The sequence below is a fragment of the Chinchilla lanigera genome, unplaced genomic scaffold, assembly GCF_000276665.1.
Source record: "Chinchilla lanigera isolate Chin_1 unplaced genomic scaffold, ChiLan1.0 scaffold00027, whole genome shotgun sequence".
Taxonomy (NCBI): Eukaryota; Metazoa; Chordata; class Mammalia; order Rodentia; family Chinchillidae; genus Chinchilla; species Chinchilla lanigera.
In genome coordinates this window covers 25,806,195-25,827,610 of record NW_004955428.1, presented here as the reverse complement: position 1 = coordinate 25,827,610, position 21,416 = coordinate 25,806,195, and the positions used below count along the sequence as shown (strand labels likewise).

General features: G+C 36.9%; 1 protein-coding gene across 11 annotated transcripts in view; it reads right to left on the bottom strand.

Annotated features, from left to right (window-relative positions):
* Camk2d (calcium/calmodulin-dependent protein kinase II delta) overlaps nt 1–21,416 on the bottom strand; it is a 296,895-nt gene that overhangs the window by 52,785 nt on the left and 222,694 nt on the right. For all 11 annotated transcript variants that reach the window (XM_005386817.2, XM_005386834.2, XM_005386824.2 and 8 more), the window contains exons 8-9: nt 19,226–19,309; nt 2,479–2,573 (exon numbers count right to left, since the gene is read on the bottom strand). In XM_005386817.2, the coding sequence (XP_005386874.1) occupies nt 2,479–2,573; nt 19,226–19,309 (179 nt within the window). The remainder of the gene's footprint in view (nt 1–2,478; nt 2,574–19,225; nt 19,310–21,416) is intronic.

Genomic DNA, 21,416 nt, shown 5'->3' with positions numbered 1-21,416 from the left:
TGTGGCTACTTAGAGTGCTGCACTGAGAAGAAATTTGAGGCTAGTAGAACTTCATCAGGTTTTCACATTAACACCTACTTACAAATTTTACCAAAGTACAATGAAAGTAAACAACTCCCATGATTTCCATTAATAATTCATGGCTTCATTAACAATTAGATAATGTGCTACTTATCCTTCCTTTTATGACACTGTTTTTTGTTGCTAATCATTTAATCTTGCTTTCATGTAATTAGCATATTTATAGAAATAATTCTTCATGCATTAAGATAAATTTATATCATATTAGTTGCTAAATGACAGAATATCAGGTTGTTTTTCCAATTCATGAACTTTTATAGACAATCTTGACAAACAAAGCTACTGTCACCTGCCATGAAACTCAGTGAATCTTTCTGTAGTTACAGAATGGGCAGCTTGTGAACCAATGGCAAAGCGAAAGCTGAGAAAAATGACAGTGACTCATCAAAACCTACAATCTTTGCTGGTTTAAGGGGTAGCATTTTTCTATTTTAGAAGCTTATTTGGAGCAGCTGTAAAACTTTGCTATCACTTTTGCAGACAAGCTCAAGGCTGTGCCTGAATGTACAGCAGGTCTCCCAATAGCACAGAGGAGCTGGGTGAGCCTGAAGAAGAAAGGTGGCCCTTTCTCTCACTTTTCTGATTTCCCGAAAGGCATCCTCTCCATTTTCTCAGTGGGCACATAGTGTATCTACTAGGCTGGGTCAAGCCACAGGGGCTGAGTTTAGTCTGTCAAAGTGGCGACTGTGCAAGCTGTGGCAATGTAATCATGGCTTGGTCCACTTATTCACAGAAAGGAATGCTTCAGAATTAAAAGAATAGACATTTTAAGTTGTTTTGTTTTTTTTTTTAATCTTTTTGAGACAGGGTCATGCTATGCAGTTCAGGCTGGCCTTGAACTCACTCTGTAGTCCAGGCTGGTCTCCAACTCACAACAATCCTCCTGCCTCAGCCTCCCAAGTGCTGGGATTACAGGTGTGCGCCAGCATGCCCGGCTAAGTTCTTGATAACTGATAAACAAATTTACCTAAATTTAGCATTTTAACAGAAACACACTGAAGAGGTCATGAGACCTGACAGAATATAAATAGGACTTTTTATGTCTACTCCTATCAGTTCCACACTGCGCCTTTAATTTGTGCTCAGAAGGTAGACCTAGTACTGATTGTGCTTCAATAACCCAACTTATTAATAATTCATGGAAAACAGCCCAGCACTTGTATTTCCAGAAAGGTGTGTGAAGTGAAGCCCAAGAAAGTGGTAAACTGTACTTATAGAAACAGCCATGTGCTGTAGAATGGACGTTTTAGTCACAATGGACTGAATACATGACAGTGATTCGATAACATGGTAACAAAGTTGAAAATTCCTATCACCTAGTTTGTTTTTGCCATCATCGTGTCGTAGCACAACACACTGCTGATGTTTGTGGTGGCGCTGGCATAAATGAGCCTACTGCACTGCCGGTCACATTACAAGATCATACATACAATTATGCACAGTGCATAATACTTGATATTTAATAACTATGCTACTTACTATACCATTTACTTTCTATACTATGTTTTCTTGTTATTTTAGGATGTGTTCCTGTCATTTCTTAAAAAATGTTTACTATAAAGCAGTATACCTCTCTACTGCAACAACAGCCTCATAATCTCATGCTATTGCATCTCTTGATTGTGTCAAGAGGATGCATTGAGGGATTAATTTGTGCCATCAAAGTTCATGTAAGTGTACTCTATGATGCTTATGCAGTGACAAAATCATGTAACAATGCATTTGCTAGAAAGTAATTCTGTCATTAAGCAAGACTTGGTTACTTATTAAAGAGAGGAAATTGTATCAGTGAACACAAGGTTATCAAGAGAAAGTAGCTAAATCGTTCCTGTTAAGATTATAGACCTAATTCATGAACGTAAGTGTCTGTGTGTATTTGCTTTCAAATATTCTAATTATTAAACGTGTTAAGATTGTAATTTTCAAATATTTTTCAAATGTGAAACTCACTGTTCAAATGGAAGCTTGCAAAGCAGCCCATTAGGTAAAAAAGACAAAAAGAAAGACCTGACATAGTAGAGAGAATGATATTCTATTTAATATATTGGATCATTGTAAAGTTTGTATATAATTAAAAGCTGTAACAGGCAACTAAGAGGTAACAATAATTTCTAAAGCAGAAATCTTAATTTTTACATTTTAAAATGTGCTAAAATCTGAAAATTTTGACAAAGTCTTTCCTCAGAGACTTCAAATTCCTTTCCTTTCAATTTTAGGAAACAGTTGGAAATAAATAAAAAATAGGTCACATATTCTGTACTTCTTTCTCTTTTCCTAAGCAAAAAGGAAATAAGGGAAAGGGTTGAAAATTATCATCAAAAGAACAGTGAAAAACCTGGCTCTTGGTCAAGTAAAAGTCAAACACTTATCTAAGTGACATGAGAATTTACTACATACATCATATGCGCCAGCCTTGATTTGCTGGTAGAGTCTGTGTTGGTCTTCATCCCAGAAGGGAGGATATCCCACCAGTAGAATATACAGAATGACACCTGGAGGAAAGTGGCAGATTAACAAAACGTAAGTTATACAGACAATAATAAGTTAAATGTTACTCATCCACAGTGATACTATATTAAGTTCCTGTGATCAAGAATTCTGTCAATGTGTCATCCATTACCAGGACCATAAATTGTAAAAAGGCATGGCAGGGCAACATCTAAAGATGAAAATTATCTGTTATTTTGGGTGACACATTCTTTGACTTCCCTAAACCTTTGCTGTATAGACCCTGTGTTGGTTACTATGTTAATAACAACCTGTTCTTTATTTCCTAATAATCTTTTTGCTGGTAATTAGGACACTCTGTTGAATGATGGTGTCCTGATTATACTTTCATGCTCTAAATAGCCAGGGTCCCGGACAGTGTAGATAACACATAAAAGTATAAGGCCCTTTTTTCTTCAGTGATCATAAGTCTTCAAAAACAATTTTTTCAATGAAACAGCAAGACCAGCATTACCATATGAGTGTAAGAGAAAAATGAAAGGGAAGAGGATGAAACTGCACATGAAATTCAAAGCAATAAATACAGAACTGTAATGCGATTTGATATCTTTTTCATAAATGGTAATTATAGTCATTGTCCCCCTATGGTTGTAGGGGATTGGTTCTAAGACATCCTCACATGTACCAAAATCTGTTGATCTCAAGTTCCTCATATAAAATATCCAAGTACTTGCATAAAGCTATATAATCTTCCAATATACTTTAAATCACCTCTAGATTACACATAATACCAAATATAATGCAAATGCTAAGTAAACATTTGTTATACCATATTGTCTAGGGACTAATGGCAAAGAAAAAAGTCTGTAAGTGTTCAAAACAATTTTTTTCACTTGTTTTTGATCCATGGTTGTTTTGAGTTCACAGGGCTGACTGCACTTACAAATTAACTTAATCAACATATGATTTATCGTTTAAATTAAAAGAAACAATTATGTGTTCATAAGATTGTGACTTTCCCTGAAATTGTATGTAAATGTCTTCTGGTTTGATACTACGGTCCTTTGTATCATCAAATGTCCCTCTCACCATTTTTTGAATACTGACTGACTTAAGATCTTGAGTTTCTTTCCTAGTTCATCTTGGAGAAAGTTCTTCCTTTAGAGAAAGGAACTCAGAGAGAAACCTCTCTGAGTTCTCTTCCCTTGCTGTGTTTCCTCAAGCCTAGAAAACCTGAGGCTTAAAAAAGAGCAGGATAGATATGTGACTCTCTGTTTGGATGTCCTGGAACTCCTTTCTTTCCTTATCAGAGGGGGGCTCTTGTTTCTGTATCTTGTCTTTGTTGATGAGATCTAGCCCTACTCCTGTTTATTAGTCAACACTTTTATGCAAGACACTTTTGCAGCTAAAATGGCTTTGAAGTGATGATTTAATTACCTTGGACTTTTATAGCCTACTGCAGGATAATAACGCTCAAAGCAGATTTTTAAAGTCTCATGAATCATTACCAGAAAGCTGGAGTTTGGTTCTGGAATGTCCACCGAAGGTCCAAATGTCATTAGGGAGTTATTAGTAGCAGGTGACAGAATCCCTAAGAAGTGGAACCTACCAGCAGGTCTTCAGGCGCTAGGGATGTGCCCTTGAAGGGGATGGTGGGATCCTGGTCCCTTCCTCTTCCTCCTTTTGATCCCTGGCCATGAGATGACTGGCTCTGTTCTACTACCTGTTCCTGCCATGATGTGCTGCTTCACTATGAGCCTAAAAGCAGTGAACCAATCAACCCTGGACTGAACACTCTGAAACTATGAGTCAAAATAAACCCGTTTTCATAAAATGCATATCTTAGGTAGTTTGTTACAGTGATGGAATGCTAACCGAGTAAAACATTTTTAATAATATTCTTAAATTTAGCCAAAAGTATCAAGGTTTTTGTTTTGTTTTGTTTTTGGTATAGGGGACTGAAATGAGGGCTTCTACCACAGAGCTACACTCTCAGCTTTATCAAGACCAAACATTAGTTTACCACAATGGAAGTCGTGAGAAAAATAAAAAAAACATGGAGAAAATTGCAATATATTAGTATATCCCTCTACTATATAAACACAATATTTCCATCTCTTACTGATTATAGATTCAATGTGCATTCACTTAAATTTATTCTTATATAATTTTTACTATCTGATATTGCAGATGCATCAAATGATAGGATGATGGTCATGATGATAAATATGTCTGTTTATATTCCCAGAATGTGAGCAGGAAAAAAGTGCTTTACCTAAGTAGTTTTAGCCCTCCCCTGTGATACAAGAGATGAGGAAGAAAATTTGTTTTGAGATGGTAATAGGCATCAATGAATCTGCACATTTTCCCAATAAACATCTGAAGTTAGACTGTTAGAAAATTATTAAACAGAGCTATAACTGGGATCTTTTTTCCACTGTGAACTTAAGCTATTTGTTCTTTTTAAGATTTATTTTTCCTTTGCTTGATTTTCAGAATAATTCATTGGCTCCTCAGCATTCTCTAAAGGTCAGGCTTCTCTTACCTTCAGGTAAGAGAATAAATGCATGGATTTCAACTTTTGATGTGTTTCAGTTCATTACTCTTCTTTTTCTGAATGAGTCTAACTGTCTCATGTCTGCACAGTATAAGGGTCCTTGTGTTCACTCCTGAGTCCTGTTAATACAAACGCAGTAGTCTCTGACAGTTTCCCTTCCTCTAACATGCAAGAGGCTCTTGAGTAATCTTGTACTTGTCCTGACCCAGACTTGGAATAGACCACTAATACAGGAAGTTCTAGTTCCTTTCAGTGGTAAACAGTGCGCAGAGAGTAAGGCTGGGCACTTGCATGCACTGTGCATAAACTAGAGATTTCTTCAAAAAAGAAATTGAGAAATGAGACAGGATGGAGAGAGAAAGGAGTGGAAACTCCCCATAAAAAGAAACCTAAGAGGCCAAAGAGACCCAACTAATAACAAAATTGTGATACAAAAGTTAAACAGGAAAAATTAAAGTATTTGATGACATTCAACAATTGTTACTATGTTTTAAAATTATTATCATACTTTTATATGAGTCCTTTTCTTTTAGATGAATTAACAGAATGTTTGGATTTGAATAAAAAAATCTTAGGCTCAGGGAATAAGTGGGAAAAAAGATGAAATAAGGTTAATGTTTAGTTTATTACACTACACAAGTACCCCGGTTTACAAATACTTTTGTTTGTGAACAATTTGGTTTGCAAACAGAAGCATTTAGCAAAATACTGTTTTTGTTTGTGAACTCTATCCTGGGTGATGAACATGACTGTGGCCATCTTCCCCACATGAACACCAACATGGCATCTTCTCCAGACTTGTGGAACAAATTAAGTTCATGAACTGAGGTGTTAGTGTATTCGCTCCTTTTGTATTTTTAAATTTTCAACAATAAACAGTAACAAACTGTTTTTTTTACACACTTGGTTCCAATATAACAATGAAAACATGCTAAAACTAGTTTTCATTATCTTGCATATAAATTTGTGCTTGGGAGATACTAGAGATATTTGATTAACAAGAGTTTTGGGAAGCACTGATTAGTGATTAGGTAGAAAGACTACATTTATCAAGAATATTGAGAACTGATTTTAATAAAAGCTAATGTTAGACAAATGATTAAAACATCCCAAGGGTTCTTGTTTTGAAAGAAGAGATGATGGAAGAAATGCTGAAAAACAGAGAAGTTAGAGGAAAGTTAACAGGACAGTCTAATCAAGACATCCATTTACCCTTGGTAATAAAGGGGTAAATGATGGGTTCCCATGAAGAATGCATGTGGAAGTAGGAAATGCACTGTTAACTCCACAAGTGATAACATAGCCCCCTCTTTTCTTGCTCTAATACCTTAAGTAAAACATTACCATGCAATTCAAATAGGGCAAGCGTTCAACTAACACTGTCACCTAAAGACCAGTGATGGGTGGAACAAGGGCTGGAAGATTGAGGACAGCAAGAAAGGGAAATCATTTCCAGAGGATGAACTAACTATCTAAGCCATGGAGTGGAAGTAGCAAACTGCCAGGCCTTCTGGCACCACCCAGAAGTGAACACCTGTGCCCAAACTGTGTGTGAGATAGTATGGCAATGGGTCTAAAGGGGGACAGCAGCTGACTGGTATGGCTGTATGTAAGAACAAAAACATCATGCTATCTGTTCTTTTGATTATTATAGAAAAGTAAGAAACTGATAGTAAACCATAAAGGTAAATATTGAACGTCACCCCCATGATGGATGGTGCAAATGCCTGGCAAGACATCTATAGACCACCTGTAATAGGCTGAATACTTGTGTCCCAGGGTTTGAAACTCTGATGCTGATGTGATGGTATGCAGGTGGGGCCTCTCGGAGGTAAGTATGTCATGGAGTCTCGTGAATGAGACTAGTGCCATTATGAGAAGAGATCAGAGGGCTAGTGAGCTCCCTTATTGCCATGTGAGGATACAAGAAGATGTTGGCAGTCGGTCCCCTTGAAAAAAGTGTTCACCAGCACCTGATCTCACCAGGCTGGCTCCCTTACCTTACCCTTCTGCTGCCCTAAAAGAAATTGGAATTTTCCAGGCTCCTGCTGCTCAGTGTTGGTTATATCAGAATCATCTGGCAGGTGCATTAAAAGGCAAATTTTCCAGCCTCACCCACAAAGGCTTTTTCCCTATGTCTACTGGGTTAAGAAACACATAATACTAAATTTACACCTACAGTATTAAATTATATATAAGAGGGATGTACAGTTTTTAGTGTGAGTTCAGGAGTGTTAAGTACTTTCCACAATTTTGAAGCAGATCTCCAGAACTTTTTCATCTTAAAACACTGAAACTCTAAATGCACGAAACACGAATTTCCCTCCCCTTTCCCCAGTGCTTGGCAACTACATTTCTACATTTTGTTTCTATGAATTTGGCTATTTCAGACACTTCATGTAAATGGAATCACCCAGTACATGTTTGGGGTTCGTTTATGTTGCATCATTAATACAATTTTTTGTCTTTTACAGGTGCCTAATATTCTATTGTGTGTATATGCCATGTTCTGTTTAATCCATTCATCTGTGGATGGACTTGTGGACTGATTTCCCCTCTTGGATTTTGTGCATAGAGCTACCGTAAGCATTGGTGTGCAAGGATTTCTTTAAAATCCTGCTTTCAATTCCTTTGGATATATACCCAGAAGCGAAACTGCCAGATCACGGGACCCTGCCAGACTTTTATTATTTAATGGTTTGGGGGTTGCAGAAGCATGAACTTTAAAAAATTTTTTTTTTATTTTAAAGATAAAAGAATGAAAACATATTAACAGACATAAACAAAACAATATCGAAACAATAAAAGCAATATGGAATTTCAGTTAGGGTGATTAGAAATTAACAATGGTAGTTGTATTACCTATTGTTATCTTCAAATTGGTTACTCAGTTAAACAAACACAGCCATGTAAGATTGATTAAGCAATTAAACATTAACTGTTCCATTTCCTAAAGGAACAGGAATTAGTACAATTGCCTTAGCTATCTTGTGTACACATATATACATACTTCTTCCCTTCTTTCTTTTCCCTCATCTCAGTTATTCTATCCTTTTGAGCAGTTTCTTTCTCTTTCACAGTATCTATTGTACCTTTTAGATTTTATATTTACTCTTTCAGGTTCTTACACTAGTGAGACAACATAGTATTTACACATGCAGGTTTGATTTTTTTCACTTATGAGTATGGTCTGTAGTTGTATCCATTTACCTACAAAAGCTTCAAGTTTATCTTTCCTTATAGCTGAGTAATATTCCATTATATAAAAATACCACACCTTCTTTATCCATTCCTTAGCTGATGGGCATTTGGGTTGCTTAAACAATTTAGCTATTATAAATTGCACTGCTATACATGGGTGCACATATATTGCTATGGTATGATGTTTTTAGTTCTGGAAAAATACCCAGTAGAGAAATAGCTGGGGTGAATGAGACCTCTAATCCTAGTTTACTGAGAAATCTCCAGACTGATCTCCACAAGGATTGCACCCGTCTACACTCCCACCAACAGTGGAGAAGGGTTCCTTTCTCTTCACAGCCTTGCCAACATTTGTTACTGGTTGATTTCTTGATGGATAGCCATTCTTTCTGTGGTGAGAAGGAATTTCAGTATTGTTTCAATTTGCATTTCTTGAATGACCAATGACGCTGACCATTGTTTCATGTATTTATTTGCCATTTGTATTTCTTTGTTTGAGAAGTGTGTATTCATCTCAGCTGCCTATTTTTGGACTGGGTCTTTGAATTTTGGGGTGGAGGGGCTGATTTTTTAAAATTCTTTGTATGTTCTAGATAGAAGTCCTTTGTCCAAGAGACAGTTGGCTAATATTCTTTTCCAATTTGTGGGTTTTCTTTGCACTCTGCTGGTGATTATTTAGATGTGCAAAACTTTTCAATAAGATGATATCCCAGTTATTGATTCTTTGTATTTCTGGATATAAGTATTTCTGGTGCAGAAATTATTTTGGATATACAGTATTTCTGGATATAAGTATTTCTGGTGCAGTTTGGTTTCTGTTCATGAACTCTATGCCTAACCCTATGTCTTCAAGATTTTCACCTACTTTCTCTTCCAGTAGATTTAGTGTTTCTGTTTTAATATTTACATCTTTGATCCATTTTGCATGGTGATAGACATGGATCTAGTTTCAGTCTTCGGCATATAGCGAGTCAGTTTTTCCAGCACCATTTATTAAAGCATCATTTATCTTTCTTCCGGGGAACATGGTTGGCCTGTTTGTCAAAGATAAGGTGGCTGAGCATTTTTGTAGTTGTGGCTGTTTTCCAGCTGTTCCCTTGATCCTCAGATCTGGTGTTTTTTTTGTTTTGTTTTGTTTTTACTTTTGCCAATAGCATGTTCATTCTATCACAGTAGCTTTGCAGTATAATTTTAAGGCAGGGATTGTGATGCCACCTGACTTGTCTTTGTTGCTCAGGATTGCTTTTGCTATTCTGGGTCTCTTCTGGTTCCTGGTGAATTTTAAGAATGTTTTCTCTAGATCTGTGAGGTATACTGATGGTGTTTTAATTGGAATTGTATCGAATCTGTGCAAATAATTTTGGGAATATGACCATTTTCCCAATGTTGGTTCTTTCAATCCATGAGCAAGGAAAATCTTTTCATTTTCTGAGATCATCTTTGATCACTTTTTTCAGAGTATTGTAGTTTTCACTGTAAAGGTATTTTACTTCTTTCATTACACTGATTCCTAAATATTTCATTGTTTTGGATGCTCTTGCAAAAGGTTTCCTTAATTTCTCTCTCAGTGTGTTTGTTGTTTGTATATAGGAATGCTTCTGATTTTTCAGTTAATTTTGTATTCAGCTATGCTACTGAATTTGTTGATTAATTCTAGAAGTCTTTTGATGGAGTTCTGGGGGTCTTCTATGTACAGTATCATATAGTCTGTGAATAAAGATAATTTCACTTCTTCCTTTCTTATCCTTATTCCTTGCATATCTCTCTCTTATCTAACTGCTCGGGCTAATGTTTCCAGAACTAGGAATGGTGACAGTGGACATCCTTGTCTTGTTCCTGAATTTAAGTGAAAGCTTTCAGTTTTTGTCCATTTGGTATGATGTTGGCTGTTGGTCTGTCACAGATGGCTTTGATCAGATTGAGGTAAAGACCATCTATTCCTATTTTCTGTAGGGTTTTTATCATGAATGAGTGTTGGACTTTGTCAAAAGCTTTTTTTTTGCATCTATTGAGATGATCATGTGATTCTTCTCTTTGGCTCTGTTTATATGGTGTACTACATCAATTTATTTGCATATATTGAACCATGCCTGTATCCCTGGGATGAATCCCACTTGGTCATGGTGTATAATCTTCTTGATGATTTTTTGAATTCTGTTTGCTTGTATTTTATTGAGTACTTTTGCATCTATGTTCCTTAGGGAGAATGGCATATAGTTCTCTTTTTTGGTTGAATCTTTCTCTGATTTTGGTATAATACTTGCCTCCAGTAATGAGTTAGGGAGAATTGCTTCCTTTTCAATTTCACTGAAGAGTTTGTGGAGTGTTGGCATTAAATCTTTCAATTTCTTGTAAAATTCAGCTATGAATCTGTCAGGATCTGGGCTTTTCTTTGTTGGTAGGTTTTTAACCACATTTTCAATTTCCATAATTAATATTGGGTTATTCAGTATTTTTATATCTTCCTGATTCAACTTTGGTAATTCATACTTATCTAGGAATCTGTCCATTTTCTTCCGTGTTTTCCATCCTACGGGAGAAAAAATTTTCAAAGGAGGTATTGATGATCTTCTGAATTTCTATAGGACCTGTAGTGATTTTATTCTTTTCATTCCTGAATTCATAAATTTGAATTTTTCCTTTTTTTTTTTGATAAGGTTGGCTAAGTGCTTATTAATTGTATTTATTCTGTCAAAGAACAAACTCTGACTCACAAATTCCTTGTAGTATTTTCTTCATCCCAATTGCATTAATTTCTGCCCTAATCTTTATAATTTCCCCCCATGTTTGGGCTTTTGGCTTCATTTGTTCTATTTCTAAAAGTCTGTGTTGCAGCATTAGACTATTTCTTCTCATTTTGTATTCCTGATGTGTGAATTTACTACCATAAACTTGCCTCTGAGGACTGCTTTCAGTGCATCCCACAGACTGCTAAGTTGTATTTACATTTTCATTTGTTTTTATGATAATTTTAATTTCTTCTTTAATTTCACCTGTGCCCCCTTGGTTGTTCAGGAGGCTATTTAATTTCCATGTGTTTATGGAGCTTTTGTGGTTCCTTTTGTCATTAATTTCCAATTTCCTTGCACTATGGTCAGATAACATGCATGGGATAATTTCAGTTCCTTTGGATTAAGTTAAGCATGTAATACTGTCTGATATGTGGTCTAGTTTACAAAATATTGCATGTGTAGCTGAGAAGAATGTTTATTCTGATGCTGTGAGGTGGAACACTTGTAAACATCTACTAAGTCCATTTGCTGACAAGTTTTGCTCAGTTCTGCTATTTCTTTGCTGACTTTTTTTCCAATTGACCTATCTCTTTGTGTCAATGGGGTGTTAAGGTCTCCCATTACAACTGTATTAGTAGTTATTTGGGTTTTCGTGTCTATTAAGGTTTTTCTGATATAGTTGGGTGCTTCCATATTTGGTGCATACATACTTGTGATTGCTACCTCTTCCTCTAACAAGTACATAATGACCTTTTTTTTTAAATCTCTTTTGATCATTGTTAGTTTGAAGTTTTATTGTCTGCAATCAGAATAGCTACCCCTGCTTTTTTCTGGGTTCCTGTTGCATGGAGAATTGTTTTCCAACCTTTGAATTTCAGTCTATCAATTTCCATTTGAGTTAAATGTGTTTCTTTTATACAACATATTGTTGGACTTTGTTTCTTGATACAGTCTGCCAGTCTGCTTCTTTTGATTGGTGAATTGAGGCCATTCACGTGAACGGTTATAACTGTTATGTGTTGGGTTATCGTTGTCATGTTATTTATTTGCTGTTTGTTTCCTACTTTTACTCTCTGTTTAATTGCTTGCTCTGTTAGGTGCTTTCTTTGTATTGTTCTTAAAATTGTGGTCATTTTTATCTCTGTCTAGAATGTCTTTTAGTATTCTTTGCAGGGTTGGTTTGGTGCTCATGAAGTTCTTCAGTTGTTCTTTGTTGTGGAAGTATTTTATTTCTCCATTAAATTTGAAGGATCATTTCACAGAACACATCAGTCTGGGTTGGAAGTTGCTTTGTTTTAGGACCTGAAATACTTCACTCCAAGCTCTTCTTGATTTGATGGTTTGTGTTGAGGAATCTGCTGTGTTTCTGATGGGCTTTCCTTTATAGGTGATCTGTTTCTTATCTCTAACAGGTTTAAATATTCTGTCCTTTTGCTGGATTTGTTGGTTTTATTATATGTCTGCATATAGTTTTATTTTGGGTATGGCTAGTTGGAGCTCTACATGTCTCACCTGTATGATACACTGTTTTTCCTTACTTGGAAATTTTCTGCTATAACTTCTGCAAATAGTCTTTTTACGTCATTTGTGTTGCCTCCTGCTGGTTCATTGACACCTATTAGTCCTACATTATTTCTCTTTGCATGAACTTGCAGCTGTTGAATTGATATATCCTGGTTGCTTGGTAATTCTAAGAGATCCTTCTTTTCATGATCATTAGCTGCAATGCTGTCTTCAAGATCTGAAATTCTATCTTTGGCTTCATTCAAGTGGTTTTGGCAGCTTTTGATGGAAGTTTTGATTTCCTGGATATCTCTTTCAATCTGTTTCATGCATTCTAGTTCTTTCCTGTACCATTCATTTAATGTTACCATCATTTTTCTATGCTCGTCTATATTTTGTATGTTTTCTTTAATTGTGCTGAGCAATTCTTTCATTATTGTCATTTCATTTCTTACCTGAGAGATTATTTCTGATCTGATTTCTTCTATGGCCTGATGGAGTTGTCCCTTTATTTCAGTTGAGATCATTTCAGAGATTTCAGGTGTGTGATTTCCAAGTTCTCCTATGTCAGTGTCTCCTGGACATGTTCTGGGTTGGGTGGAGTTATAGAACTGCATTTCCCTCCTTTCTCTTGTCATTTTGGAGGTTGGAGGTGAAGCGCCAAGCCTCACCCTTTCCAGGCAGCTCACTGAAGGTCTCTAGTGTCCCCAGATTTTCTGGGTTGTCAGGCTTGCCTCATGATGTCAGTGGGAGGTGAGCCACTAGGTCTGAGAATCACAGGCAGTTGATGGAGCTGTGCTTTGGGATCAGGGTTTCCGGGAGGCTGACTGAGAGTGTCCAGACCTCAGGTGTGAACCACAATGTTGGCAAAATGCAGGGTGCCTAACCAGAGTCCTCAGGCAGCTGATGGGGCATACCTGTCTCTTCTGGGCCTCAACAGTAAACCACAATGTCCACAGAACGCAGGGTGCCAGTTGCCTGACTGATGGTACTCAGCCTCAGGGGCAACCCACAATGTCTGTGGAACATGGGGTGTCAGTCTGAGCTCCCCAGGGGACTGACTGATGATGATGAACTTTTGATAAGGACTTCAGGTCACTCTGAAGTGTGTGGTATGGGGGTCACAGTTTGAAAAAAGCATCAGGGTAGAGAAATCACACATACTAAAGCAGGAGCTTTAAGACAATATATAAATTCAGTGTAAAATGACATGAGGAAAGGTTCCATTTAGGAACAAAGCCTCATAGGTTAAAGACTGTTGAAGACATGGGTGGTAAAGGATAATGGTAGAAATCCTAACTTAGAGGCATGCCTATGGTGGTTTGTGGTAGCCCACTGTCAGGGAGTATTAGGACTGGGAGTGTAACAAATGGTCTAGTAGGTCAGGGATTTCAAAATGATAAAAATGCCTCACTTTGATTCATCCCAGCTGGAGCATGAAAAGGCCAAGCTCCAGAAATTACACAGTTGTTGAACTAAATTCACTATGTGAGAAAAGAGGAAATGTATTCTACAACATCCCAAAGATTTGTTTGAGCCATGGTACATTCCATGATGGTCAAAAATTTATTATCACTTGTAAATATTCTGATGATATATAAATAAAGTAGAGAAGAACTAAGATGATCTGTCTCTATGTTTCCAGGCTGGTTGGCTTTCCTGCCTTCCCCCTCTCTCATTTCCCTCTTCTTTCTCCCTCCCTTCCTTTATTTTTTCCTCCCCTCCCTCCCTCCCACCTTTCCTCTCACTCCCTCCCTCCTTCCCCCCTACTTCTTTTTTAAAAGCCAAACTGTACAATAAGTTTTGCAAAAAACCAATAATCCAATGACATCTATGAATCTTTGTTCATCCCATTAAGGAATTATGGCAGCAGCTATATATACAAAAAAGCCGTCAAAACCAATTTACTATTGTTAATGGCAGAATACAAGGCTATGTTCTTGCTTCATTAATATCTATTATTTTCTTTTTAGTAATGGACTCATTTTTTCAAAGACTAAATACAGGTCAGACCATACTCTGTGAGATCCCAAAAGCAAGGTAGTGGTGGTACTTGAGATTTCCTGTGTGCAGATAATTGCATGTTCCTAATAAAAATCATGTATAGACTTCTTTTTTGTCACTATACCAATGCTGTGTTTCAGTTTGTTCTGTGTCAACTGCCAGGGTGACAAAGAACCTGCTATAATGAATGATTATAGTTTAATTCACATAGACACTAGTTGTCAGTCTCCTAAATGGATTGTTTCGCATTTGTTATCTGAGTAGTGTCATTTTTTATCATACAACCCAATGACTACTCTGCAAAAGAAGAACTAATAGGCAAGAGTGAATGCTCACTGATGGGTGAAAGAGTGCTTCCCTCAAGGGGTAACATAAAAATGTCCAAATAGTGTCCACATTACACGTCACTGATTTTAATGTAACTATCATGTCACCTGAGCAAGGAGACATACAATAAAATGGCAAAGCAATAGCACCATACAGAAATGTATTGAAAAAATTCATTATGATGTTCTGAATGAATAGTGGTCACTTGAATATTGAATTGGAATTTCTAAGCATATGACTAAAAGATGCACTTGACCTCTCTACAAAATTGGAGTTTCCTCAAAAAACTACCACTAGATTCAGCTATACTGCTGTTCAGTATATTTGTGAAAAAATGAAAGTTGGCATACTATAGCGATACCTGCATACATATGTTTATTGCAGCACAATTTGTCGAACTAAGCTATGGAAACAGGCTAGGTGCCCATCAAGAGAAATGTAGTAGATACACACAATGGGTATTTTTCAGTCACACAGAAAAACAAATCATGTCATTTTCAGGAAAATGGATGCTACTGGAGAACATCATGTTAAATGAAATAAACCAGACTCATGATGTCAAATATTTCATGTTTTCTTTCATTTGTGAGATCTGGTGGGGGAGATGACATGAAAGTGAAAAGAGACTACTAGAGAAGAGGGGGGGAATAAGAGGGAGAAGGAAAGGGTAGAAATAGGGGTAAAACAATCAAAGTATGTTTCATGCATGTACAAATATACCAAAATGAAACCCTTTATTCTGTATAACTAATACACACTACTTTAAAAAAAAAAGAAAAACAGGGGCTGACAGTAAAAACATGCTTTAACTGAGGGATGACCTATCACAACAGTGATTTGGCTGTTTGATTTTGTAAAGAAAGCAAAAGTAAGGATACAAAACAGCAAAGCAAAAGGTGGTTTTGGCCGCATCACATGAGGTTGGAATTTGTCGGATGCCCCATGGCTATAGTTTTGTGGAGTCACTCTTAAGATATATGTATGTGTGTGCGAGTGAGTGTGTTTGTGTGTGTATGTATCTAAGAATGCAGGTATGTATGTAGTATCTATCTGTGTATTGAATATTTATGGTTTGAGCCATGTCACATTTAAAAAACACCCTCTTTCTTCCCTTTTCTCCACCTCTTTCTTCCTTCTTCCAGCCAAGAAAGTTAGTGCTTATACCCTATAAGTTATCTCATATTTAACAGATAAGAAATCCCATTATTCCATAATATATCCTTATTTGAAGACATTAGACACACAAACTGTGTTATGGCAATATACTCAAACAGAAAAACCCACAAGCCATGTGGACTCAAATCCACCATAGTAATATTAAACGTGAACAAAATGTGTTTGGTAAATCTCAGGTGGTGGGTCTAAGCCATGATATGTCACAGGTTATTAAATGCAGCTCCCTGCATTCCCTTTACATCCAAAGTAGAGGGGCCAAGTTCCTCCTGGATATCTCAGTATAGTGTATAGTAATTTATCACTCAGTATATAGTTTTTATCACTGGTTCTGCCACATGATAGGAAAGAATCCCTAGTTTAAAATTATCGGTTTCAGGGTTTCTTTTTAAAGGATCTGCTATTCTTAAAGAAAAAAGAAAGGAGAGAAAGAAAATAAGGAAGAGAAAAAGAGAAAGCAAGCAAGCCAGGTGTGGTGGCACATGCCTGTAATCCCAGCACTTGGGAGGCTGAGGCAGGAGGATCACTGCGAGTTCGAGGCCAGCCTGGGATACAAAGTGAGTTCAAGGCCTGAATAGAGAGACCCTGTCACACACACACAAAAGAAAGAATAAAGGATCTGCTATTCTTCAATGCCAATAAAAATTACACATTCTGAAAAATTTTAATGTAAGAAGCAAAGAATTTATTTAAATTCTTTGAATGCATAAAATATACTTCAAAAGCTGTGGAATTTGTCCTCAATAACATCTTCTGCAGGATGAAAGGAGATATTTTAAAAGTGAAGAGAAAAGCAGAGTGTATGGTATTCAGATAATCAAATGAGGGAAGGATAAGAGTCAACTGATAATCATACCAGTAATGCCGAGTCATCAACTAAAATTAGGTTTTTAAATTTATAAGAAGGCTACATAGAAGGTATCTAGAAAGTTTATTTCTAAAAAACCACTTTCCAAAAATAGTAGTAGTAATAACTAATGCTTATTTTATTAAAAAACCTTTTCAGCAATTATATAAGGCAAATACTTTTATTATCCTCATTTATAAGAGCATGCTGAGATCCAGAACTAATTTGTGCTATGTCACAATTAGTCAACCAAACAAGAAGCAGGGTATCCTCAGTACACACCACCTCCTACCCCTGCAGTGGATGGGATGGATGGAAGAAAAAAGGGAAAAAATAGGAGGAAACCAGGAAAAGAAGGTGGGGCTGAGACAAAGGACTGGGGAGGCTGGTGAGACCTGACTGTGCTGGCCAGGAAATGCCTGCTAGGCCCAAGGAGTCCTCTGTTCCATTCCTGACCAGTGCCCACTGCTCCACTCTCCAGGGTACTCCTGACATGTCACTAAGATATATGACTGCCTCATATTAAAAAAAACAAATTAAGAATATGATTTAATCTACAAAAGCAATCAGACTCTGTCTCTCAGGCCACTCTGCTGCCTTTTAAGTTCATGAGCAGAAACAAATCTGTGCTGGTAGGTGATTTATTAGAAAAGAACAATTTAATTTATTGGAAGGGAACTATGTAAGCCAGAAGCACTTAGATTGGGACAGGAGCATTTCGCCACAATGCTCTCAGTCAAAGGCATTTAAGGTACAAGCTCAGAAGACAGAGTTCAGAGCACATTTAAGACCTTTCCCTTTAAGTATTAGTTCCAGTCTTTTAGAATAAAAATAGCTATTTGCACTTTAAATTCCTAAATAACGTTTTTCCTTTAGTGTACTTTGTTTGCCTCTGCTAAATTTCCTTGAGAGTAATCTTATTTTGCAAGTAAAGAAAGCAGCTCAGACGTTAAAAGGCTAGGGTCAGTAGGTATAAAGCAAGACTTGAACCCAACAAATACTGTTCCCTGCTTTACATCTAAAAGCCTCTGAGCTAATAATTTTAAGATTAAATCCAGATTTTTGCTGCTACGGACATAAAGGTGACAAGAAATATAGTGTGGAATAATCCTTATTAGGGAATAGTGGTGATAAATTATTCACCAGAAATTTAAAAAAAAAACAAAAAACTAATAGCAAACTTAAAAAGTTACTTTTAGAACCTGTAAATAAAGTCCTTAATCAACTTCTTCCAGGCTAGCTGACAAAAACCAAAGGCAGTGAAATCTGTCTGTAGCACACCGAAGTCAACACACTGAAGCCAAGTCAGGAGAGTTAAATACCTATTTATAGATTAGCAACAATGACACTGTCAAGAACTTAGAGGACTAATACATTTTTACAACAGCAAAAAATATTTTAGAACATATTGTAGTATCCCCTTTATTTCAGTTTTCTACCTATTTGAAGTATATCAGAAATGTAAGAATTTCACTATAAAGATGAAATTAGGAGCAATTCTCCCCATAATACGTCTTTGGGTTTGCACAGGATGTTTTGACTTAGATTATAGTAGGCTGATAAGGCCTAAAGCAGAGCTCAGGACTAGAGGATAGTGAACTTCATTATTTTCCAAGATCTCCTTGTTCATTCCTAGTCCTTGTCAAGCATCGAGGTAAACACTGTATTTGTTAGAAGGCCAGGCAGGGATGGATCAGTGGAGAGGATCACGGCACAAATGCAAAACTACTCTGGGCTGCTCACATTGCATCTTGATATGGAAGCATTCCCCAGACCAACACACCACTATCACCCGGGAGTTTGTTAATCACATAAATGCTCCCGCCCTAGACCTACTGAATCTGTAACAATGATCTGCACTTTATCTGGATCTCCATGGTATCTTACTGTAGGCTGAAATTTGAGTTCTAAGAAATTTGGAGTTGATCACAAGAGAGCACAATTTCATGTAGGTGATGATGTTTTCAATTGTAATGGTACTACTGGTTGCTATAGAATGAATGTTTGAGTACTTCTCCGAATTCATGCTGAATCCTAAACCCTGGGATGATCGTGTGAGGAGATGGGGCCTTTGGCAGGGTGAAAGCCTGAGGAATGGGATTCGTGGGGATTAGTGCCCTTATGAGACAGATCAGAGGAGCTCCTTTGTCCCACCCCCAACATGTGAGGACACAAAAAAGTGTCCTGGAGTAACCAGGGAAGCAGGTACTCTGCAGACACTGAAATCTGTGGCCCCTTCCCAACCTCTATAACTTTGAGAAACCATGCAGTCTCTGACAGTTGCTGCAGCAGTCCAAACAAGACAAAAACACTGAGGTATTACAAAATTTACTTGAAAATATGATTCCTCACCACATGCCCACATGTCCACGGGCTTTCCATAGGGATCTTTACGTAAAACTTCTGGAGACAGATATCCAGGGGTGCCAGCAAAACCTAGGAAAAGCAGATGTTCAGGAATCAGAGCCTATGACAAAGTCAACATGTAATAGGAAACTAAGAAAGAAAACTTTACAGGGGCTTCTTTATCTGACACGTTCTTTTTGTCAAAAGAAAGCAAGGCTTTCCAAGTGCTAAGTTAATGTAAGCTAGTTACAGCAATATCAACATGAATCTGTCCTATCTTTCAGCTTATTTGGAAAAACAAAACTCAACTCAAGTCTTGTCCAGATACAGAGGCCAAACTACTGTGCTGCACAGTCACTGTGCAGACTTAAGGCCACTTTTGATTAGCAGTTTTTAATGTCACTTATATGGCAGTTAAAACTAAACCTGAAGAGAAGTAAGGAAAACAGTGAAGAAAAAGATGAGAATCTTAAAGTAATAGTTATCATGATACCTAAATAACTACTTAAGTAGGCACCTATACAATATGAAGCTACAAAAACATAGATACTAAGGACAAATTCAAAGCAAATTTTCAGTGAGCATTTTTGAAAGTGTGTACTGGGTGCAGGGCAATAAGGGTCGGTTAGGACAAAAAGTAACTGAAGACCTCATCAAGAGAAGAAATAAGCCCCAAACACATCAAGGAGTTCAATGTGTACTAGTAAATAATCAGGGTGTACTCTTAACTGGCAACAAAAGTGAAGACTCAGGAACATCCAGATGAATCATTATTGAATATGCACCAACTAGACTTTCAACCTAAGATGTTCTGGTAAGAGAAACTAGACAGTCAAAGAAAGCCTCACATTTACATCATAACCAGCATAAAATTTAAAAAGTTACACTTAAGTAAAAATCAATTTATAGCTTGAATCCAGAGTAAAAAAGTCTTACTTATGAAAATACTAGTTTTTCAAGTAAAAAAATTATTTGAAAATAGCAAAGATAACCATTCTCATCTGAAAATTTTCTTGAAAAGCACAAATAAAAACTGGGAAAATCTCTTAAAAATACAATATAATCAAAAATTTCTCCAAACAAAAATCACTCATAAAGCACTTTGTATATTTACTTTACATCCAAGAAATGAATCTTTCTCATTTCTGCAACAAGCTATTAATGATAAGCAATATGCAAAAACATATGAAAAAAGATGTCATATGGCAGTTACTTCTCTGAACAAAAGTGTATTAGAAAGCAACATGAATTTCCGACACCTTCTTTTCTTCTTGAGACAAAAGCTTGGCACATGGTCCAGGCTGGCTTTCAACTCACTGTGTAGTCCAGATGGACTCAAACTCACAGGGATAGTCTTGCCTCAGCACTCTGGGAGTACTGAGATTACAGACATACCATCAAGCCTAACTGGATTTTTTTTCTTTTTTGTTACATTTTCTCCCTTTGTTTGGTGAAACATGAGGTAAAATGAGAAGGAACTCCAAGACAAATATTACAGTTTAAGCTTTACATGGATTAACTGCTAATGTGCTGGTGGTTCTATGCCTAGGGTTTACCAACTACCTGCAGGGGTGGTGTGGACTCCCAACTCTTCTGGTGTGTCACCCCTGCCCTACCACACCCACCACCCCTTCAACTCCTCCTAACATGACACACAAGAATCCAATGAAAAACTGATGCCAAAGTGAAACTACATCCAATGTCCAGAGGACAGCTTCCAGCCCCTTACCAGCTGGGTCCTCCTCACCTATATGGTATAGTTCTTCCTCTGCGCTCCTGCCCAACTGATCTCTCTGTGCTCTCTTGAAACTAAACTTTATAATCCCACTCTTGACACCACTTTTCCTTTAATCTGAATTTCCATTTTTTTTTCTCCAACAGAGGGTGGCTCTAAATTAGGTTCATCTTCGAACTTTCTTTAGGTGTATACAGTTCTCAGTGATTCATTCTCATTCTGCATTCAAAACACTCTTTTCTATAAATGTCCTTCTATGTAAAATTAATAAATTTAATGTCTTAAATAACTTAGAATATTGGCCAAGACTAGGAAATGTTAATGAGAGTCTCCCTAGAGAAGATAGGGAAGTTAATTCACTACATGTAAGAAACAAAATGATCATTTAAAATACAAATGATTAGAAATAGCCTTGTAAGTCTAAAGTGCTAAGAGAATACTAGTGCACTCATTCTTAATTGA